The 7,269-nt window shown below is 53.1% G+C and overlaps 1 protein-coding gene across 3 annotated transcripts in view; it reads left to right on the top strand.

Annotated features, from left to right (window-relative positions):
- VARS2 (valyl-tRNA synthetase 2, mitochondrial) overlaps positions 1 to 3,988 on the top strand; it is a 12,595-nt gene extending 8,607 nt beyond the window's left edge. For all 3 annotated transcript variants that reach the window (XM_010857229.1, XM_010857219.1, XM_010857238.1), the window contains 9 exons: positions 84 to 152; positions 270 to 348; positions 458 to 585; positions 717 to 869; positions 1,900 to 2,106; positions 2,807 to 2,918; positions 3,064 to 3,239; positions 3,410 to 3,538; positions 3,654 to 3,988. In XM_010857229.1, coding sequence (XP_010855531.1) covers positions 84 to 152; positions 270 to 348; positions 458 to 585; positions 717 to 869; positions 1,900 to 2,106; positions 2,807 to 2,918; positions 3,064 to 3,239; positions 3,410 to 3,538; positions 3,654 to 3,758 — 1,158 coding nt within the window. In that variant the 3' untranslated portion in view covers positions 3,759 to 3,988. The remainder of the gene's footprint in view (positions 1 to 83; positions 153 to 269; positions 349 to 457; positions 586 to 716; positions 870 to 1,899; positions 2,107 to 2,806; positions 2,919 to 3,063; positions 3,240 to 3,409; positions 3,539 to 3,653) is intronic.
- The last annotated feature ends 3,281 nt before the right edge of the window (positions 3,989 to 7,269 follow it).

Below are 7,269 nucleotides of genomic sequence, written 5' to 3'. Positions count from 1 at the left end.
CTGGAACTGGGAGGGCCAGTGGGAGGGACCCTGGTAGGGGCAGGGGCTTCCACTGAGGCCAGTGAATTACTCACCCACCCCAGGTACTGCAGGACAAGCTGAGGGATGGAAACTTGGACCCCGCAGAGCTGGCGATTGCAGCCTCGGCGCAGGTAAGTCTGACCTGTTCCAGCCTCTAGTTCGTGGCCACCAGTTAATTCCCTGTGCAACCTGCCTTCTGGCCCTGCAGCCTCACAGGCAGCTGCCACCCCTCTTCTTTCTCTTTGCAGAGAAAGGACTTCCCTCATGGGATCCCCGAGTGTGGGACAGATGCTCTGAGGTTCACCCTGTGCTCCCATGGGGCCCTGGGTAAGCCTGGGTGAGGGCAGCGGGCAGTGGCCTCTGTGTGGTGGGGCGGAGCCGCGGACTCCCCTGCAGCTGCCACCAGTACATGCTCCCTACCTCCACTCCCTCCCAGGAGGCGACTTGCACCTGTCCGTCTCTGAGGTCCTGAGCTTCCGACACTTCTGCAATAAGATCTGGAATGCCCTGCGCTTTATCCTGAATGCTCTTGGGGAGGAATTCATACCCCAACGTGCGGAGGAGGTAAGACAGAAAGAGGAGATGCTTGGGAGCTGGGTAGTCCAACATCTGAGTCTTGGAGGAGGCGTCTGGAAGAAAAGGAGGCAGTTGGGTGGGAATCGAGTTGTCCCAACCCGAAGCCCCCTCTACCACAGCTGTCCCCCGCCTCCCGCATGGACGCCTGGATCCTCAGCTGCCTGGCCCGCACGGCCCAGGACTGTGAGCGGGGCTTCCTCACCCGTGAGCTCTCGCTCGTCACCCACGCCCTGTACCACTTCTGGCTGCACAACCTCTGTGATGTCTACTTGGTGAGTGAGGTGGGGGCAGGCCCCCTGCAGCCCTGCTCCCTGTCCCCTGGCAGAGAGCTCTGAACTGGGTTTTGAATTCCTCCCTCAGGATAGGAAGAGAGGTGAGATTGAGAAATCCCAGTTCCCCTCTTCTCTGGGACTGGTCTGGGTACTGTTCCCTGCCTGTCACCTGAGGAGCAGGGAGAAGGGGACACTTCTAGAAAACTGAGTCTGACAACACAGGGTTGGGAGGCTTGTTGTTCACTTGCTAAGTTGTGTCCATCTCTTTGCGATCCTGTGGACTGCAACATGCCAGGCTACCCTGTCCTTCACTATCTCCAGGAGTGTAATCAAATTCATGTCCATTGAGTTGGTGATGCTATCTAACCATCTCATCCTTTGCCTCCCCCTTTGACTGAGCGACTTTCACTTCACTTCTCCTTTTGTCTTCAATCTTTCCCAGCATCAGGGTCTTTTCTAGTGAGTCAGCTCTTCGTATCATAGATGGAGATTGTTTTCAGTTCCTGTAATTGCTGCCTTCGGACCCTAGGCAGGCTGGGAGCCGACAGGGAGCAAGAGTACCGGTCTTTAGACCCAGGGATTCTCTCAAAGGAGGGCTTGTTTACCATGGAGTGTCAGGTCCCACCCCCAGAGCAGCTCAGGCAGGCAGGTTTGGGGGAGGGTGGTGAGCTTGTTCATTTCTTGTCCCAGGTGATCCTGACACTGTTGGCTGAGGACCCCTGTCCTAGATTTCTGTTTCTCAACTTAAAAAAAACATTTCTGTCTCTGTGGTTAAAAAAAAAAAACACAAAACTCAATGCTTTTCATTCTAAATGCAAACGTCCCTGACAGTTTTATTCCTCACCCACCCCCGAGTCCCTGCCCTGGATTTCCCCTTGTCGCATGCTCCCTACTGTGTCTGGGGACAGCTCATGGTCTCAGAGATGCTGGGTGCTCCCGTTTACCCACAGCATCCCCACTGGCAGGGCGGCGAGTGTGTGGAGGAAGGAGGTGGCCATGGCTGCCCCCTGACCATTGGCTTCCTCCGTAGGAGGCTGTGAAGCCGGTGCTGTCACACTCTCCCCGCCCTCTGGAGCCGCCTCAGGTCCTGTTCTTCTGCGCAGACGTCGGTCTCCGCCTCCTCGCCCCGTTGATGCCTTTCCTGGCTGAAGAGCTCTGGCAGAGACTGCCCCCCAGGCCTGGTGGTCCCTCTGCCCCCAGCATCTGTGTTGCCCCCTACCCGAGTGCCCGCAGCTTGGTGAGTCACACCCATGGAGTCTTGGAGTGGGATTACTGGTAAAGATTCGGAGGGAAGTCTTCTAGAAGGGCTTGATGCTGTGGGGTCATTGACAGTGCTGGTCTGTACTTTGCTGTGGAGTCTTGAGGAAGATGGATTGTTCCTGCAGGGCTGGAATAACTCTAAGGTGTCGGGGGCAGTATTAGCAAGTGGTTGAGAGCAGGATGCTGTCACCAGACTGACACTAGCTGTGTGACCTTGTGTCGATTTCCTCTATCTTTAAACCGAGGACAGTAATAGTACGTGTCATGGTTGTGATGAGGATTAGATCTTGGTAATAGGATATCCCAAAAATCTTAGTGTAGTTTTAAGCTTTCAAATGCTACAAACTCACCCAAAAATCATTTTCAAGTTTAACCAAGTTTCTTTTTTTGCTTACTGGGTTTTATGAGCTTTGAATAATACCTTTTAAATTATCATGTATTTTTGGTTATTTGTCATCTTCGGTCTAAACATTGTCCATGGATCATCTAAGACCTTCTTAGATGATGCCCTAGTTTTCGCCATGTTCCATTCCTTGAGGTGGTGAATTGTGTGTGTGGTGGAGAGAGCAGGTCATTGCTCTAAGGAGATGGGGGTGGGTGGGTGGAGGTCAGAGCCAGGAGAGTTGAGACCGAGTCTCGGGGGGTCCCACTTACCAACCCTGGATGTACACCTCCAGGAGCACTGGCACCAGCCTGAGCTAGAGAGGCGCTTCTCCCGGGTTCAGGAGTCCGTGCAGGTGCTCAGGGCTCTGCGCGCCACCTACCAGCTCACCAAGGCCCGGCCCCGAGGTGAGGTGGGCCCCAGGCTCCTGAGTCCCTGCAGACAGGAGGATCTGATGGGGAAGAGGGTGGAGCTGGGAGGGCAGGGCCCAGAGTTAGGAGGTGTGGGAGGAAGACCTGGGCCCTCCACCTGACGGCTCCCGTTCCTCCCCAGTGCTGCTGCAGAGCTCAGAGCCAGGCGAGCAGGGCCTCTTTGAGGCCTTCCTGGAGCCGCTGGGCATCCTGGGCTACTGTGGGGCGGTGGGCCTTCTACCCCCTGGTGCAGCAGCCCCCTCAGGCTGGGTCCAGGCCGCCCTCAGTGACACCAGTCAGGCGTATATGGAGCTGCAGGTGAGCAGAGGAGACTGGAGGGGGCAGGGAGGGGCTGAAAGGATGTTGGGAGGAGGGCAAGGGGGGGGTTCTGTAAAGTGAGGAGGGGTCTTGGAATGGTGGTGGGTGAGCGGGAGGGAGTGTTGGGTGGATGGCAGAGGTCTCAGCCTTCTTCCTCTGTTCTTCCACAGGGCCTGGTGGACCCCCAGACCCACCTACCTCGGCTGGCTGCCCGAAGACACAAGTTGCAGAAGCAGCTTGATGGCCTCCTAGCCCAGCCCCCATCCGAGGGACAGGCGGAGACTCAGAGGCAGCAGAGGGTGAGGCTGGGGGAGCCACTCAGGACGCCGGACTCCCTGAGGGAATGGGGTTAGGGGCACGCAGTGTCGGGTGGTTCCCCTGCCTCCATTCTCAGCCACTTCTCTCCTCGCCCAGCTTTCTTCCCTCCAGTTGGAGTTGTCAAAACTGGACAAGGCGGCCTCTCACCTCCGGCAGCTGATGGATGATTTTCCAAGCCCTGGGAGCTCACCATCCCCGTGACTTTCCTTCCTCCCAGACCCGCCTTTGAGGCCTCTGGGGACAGACCGGGCAGCGTTGGGGTGTTCTGTGGTCCAGCCCCTTCGTTTTGTCAGTGAGGAAACAGACTGGCTTGGTCAGATGACTGGGTGACCTCGAGACACTCACGTGTGTGCCCTGGCCTCCCTCCTCCGCAATCCCACCTGGAAGTTTGGGAAGGAGGCCACTCAGATAAACTTAAAATCCCAAACGTGTCTGCTGTGGTCCTTTTATCCTTTCCCTTAGCCCTGACTTTCCCACCTCTTGGTTGTTCCTGACTCTGGTCTGGGAAAAGCGGGACGGCCTCCTCATGCTCTGGGCCATGGTGGGAGTGGGTGCTGGGCGGGGCCTCCCTCACTGGAGGAGAGATGCTCCCGAGTAGGGCCTGAGCACAGTGACCCGGGTTCCACTTACTTCCTGCACTTACGGACAGTGGCCCGACTTCTGCAGGCTCTTCCTCTGCTTTTCACCAAAAGGGAGCTTCCCCGCTTCTTGGCCTTATCTCCAGAGGTGCTGAGGGGATGGGGGACTTTCCACAGGCCTGGGGAGCTGCAGGCTGCTCTGGGGATCGAGTTCCTCCCGCTTCTGTGTACCTGAGACCTCAGTGCTAGGGACACACCGCCCAGCCTCAGACAGGGGTACACACACGCAGACGCCCACCTAGCCACCTTACACACCTTGTCTCGTTGGTGGAATTCAGGGGCCTGCCACCCAAGTGACATTCTGTCTAGCAGCTCTGAGAATTACTGTATGTGGTGGGCCTGGCTGGGTCCTCTGTGGTGCCATTTATTCCTCCTGAGAACCTCATGAGGTGGGTGTTTGGTCCATTTTAGAGCTGAAGAGACTTGCTCAGGGAATAAAAGGAACTAGTCCACAGTGTCAGCTGGAATTACTGGCGTTCAGCCCAGTAAGTTAGGTGTCGGTTATCTGCCTGCTGTAACCAAGCTTCAGAGATAGTGGTGGCTAATCTACAAAAATATTGAATCACTATGTTGTACATCTGAAACTAATATTATGAATCAGCTATACTTCAATTAAAAAACAAAAAATAAGTTATTTTTAAAAAGCAACAAAGATAATGGCTTAGACGAGATAGGTGTTTCTTTTGCTGGGCGGAAGCAGTACAGGACTCCGCAATGGAGGATTCCGTATCCCTTTTGATCTTACATTCCTGCCATCCTGATACACTCTTCCCAACTCTGGGTCTAAGGAATGCTCCCACCGGTATACCACATCCCACCAGAGGGGAAGGAAAAGGAGGGAGTGAGCTCCTTCCTTTTTCTTGAACACCTATTACATGCTGGGCTCTATTCTGAACCCTTGGATTTATTAATGAGAGAAACAAAAATCTTTGCTCTTTTGTACTTTGATTTAGGCTTCCCTGTGGCTCAGATGGTGAAGAATCTGCCTGCAATGCAGGAGACCCAGGTTCGATCCCTGAGCCGGGAAGATGCCCTGGAGAAGGGAATAGCAACCCACTCCAGTATTCTTGCCTAGATAATTCCATGCACAGAGGAACCCTGGTGGGCTACACAGTCCATAGGTTGCAAAGAGTCTGACACGACTGAGTGACTACACTTTAACTTTTTTTTCACTTTGATTCTAGCAGAGAGAGTCAGAAAAATACACATGTAAAATAAATAAAAAATTAAACAACAAAAACTGTACTGTCTGCTCCTCCATCCTTTTGGAGATCCAGACATTCAATCCCTCAACTTGTTTGGGGTCTATTCACCTGACCCACCAGCCCACTGGTGCAGCCTAGGGGTCAGTCATGAAATACTGGGGTCCTACAGAGCCCCCAGCTACCTCTCCTCCTCCAGGGGTAGTAGTCCCAGGACAGTTGTCAAGGAAACGATAGAAATTTTGTTTTGTTATGCTTTCGTATCTTCAGGGATGCTCCATTTGGAACTGTTGCCTTTCCCTTGCTCCAAAGGAGTCGGCCTCTAGTTCCATGTGGTGGTGAGGCTGTGCGGTTGGGAGCGGGCTGGTAGGACAGGTACTGTGGAGAGCAGGAAGCAATCATACCAGTAGCCCTTCATGGTCAAGTCTGGGCTGCATGCTTGCATTTAGAGTCAGCCAGTAAGAGGTCAAGAGCATCTTGAGTGTGGAGTAAGATGAGTGCCTGCCTTAAGAACAGCAGGAGGTGGGGCTTCCCTAGTGGTCCAGTGGTTGGGACTCTGTGTTTCCACTGCAAGGGGACCAGGTTCAATCCCTGATCTGCGAACTGGGCTCCTGCATGTCGTGCGGCCAAAAAAAAAAAAAAAATGCAGGAGAAGGAAGAGCCCTAGGGGACTAAGACTTTTATACTGGGGCCAGGTTTCCACCCTAATAAAAGTTCCTACCACCCAGACCCACTTATCTGACAGGTACCATGGTAAGTGTCCTTGATAGCTTATCCATGGAATCCTCAGGACAATCCAAGGAAGCAGGTACTACCATTATCCTCATTTTGCTGGTAAAGCAATGGAGACTGGGATTTCCCTGGTGGTCCAGTCTTAACAGACTTTGAGCTTCTTTTTTTTAATGGCTCTTAAAATCTTTTTTTATTGAAGAATAATTGCTTTATAGAATTTTGTTGTTTTCTGTCAAACCTCAACATGAATTAAAAATAAGGAACATGTCACGAATTTGCATGTCATCCTTGCACAGGGGCCGTGCTAATCTTCTCTGCATTGTTCCAATTTTAGTATATGTGCTGCTGAAGCAAGCACCAGACTTCGAGCTTCTAATCTGGGGCCTGGGTTTGATCCCTGCCCAGGGAACTAAATCCCACATGCCTCAACTAATCCCCAGAGCAGGAAAAAAAAAAGTTCTGGGAGAATAAGAAAGTCATCTAGGACATAAGCATAGGCCTGTGGGATTACACGTTCCCATAGGCACCCATGCTGTTTCCCCGCCTGTTCTGCCAGGCTGGCCATCCTCTCACAAGCTGAATCCCTCATCTCTCACATCAACAGTCCCCCACCCCACCTGCTACCCTGACTGACCTGTGTGGATCCCTGGGCGTGTTCTGCCCACATCCTTGCCTGAGGTTCCTGAGCCCCCAGCCCCAAAGCGAAAGCAAAGGGAGAGGAAATGAAAATCTTGCTTAAGCCAAGGCATTTGTCTGGTGTCAGACGTCTCCATTGCTAATGGACCTCAAATGACTTAACCCTCTCAAGCCTCGATTTCCTCATCTGTAAAATGGGATAATGAGATCTATTATGCTACGTGGGAGCTTGCTGCAGGCGTTGACACGGGAAAGCCTCTTGCCTGGAACAAAGCAGGAATTCAGTAAATGTTCCTTTATTCCCAGGTGCTCTGAGGAACTCAACTTGAAGTGAATGTGTGTGTGTGTGTGTGTGTGTGTGTCCCCAAGTAGGCCTTTGGCATGGTGCTAGGAGAGAACACATCCACCGGGGAAACCCTCTGCTTAACAAGGGAGAGTCAGAGACTTGAGTATCCAGTTCCCTTTTCCTGCCATCCCCTCTGCTCATGAACCCACAAAGTCAGG

The sequence above is a fragment of the Bison bison genome, unplaced genomic scaffold (genome assembly GCF_000754665.1).
Source record: "Bison bison bison isolate TAMUID 2011002044 unplaced genomic scaffold, Bison_UMD1.0 scf7180017854783, whole genome shotgun sequence".
NCBI classification, from domain to species: Eukaryota; Metazoa; Chordata; class Mammalia; order Artiodactyla; family Bovidae; genus Bison; species Bison bison.
The sequence above is the reverse complement of the archived record's forward strand: the minus strand, read 5'-3'. Positions and strand labels throughout refer to the sequence as shown.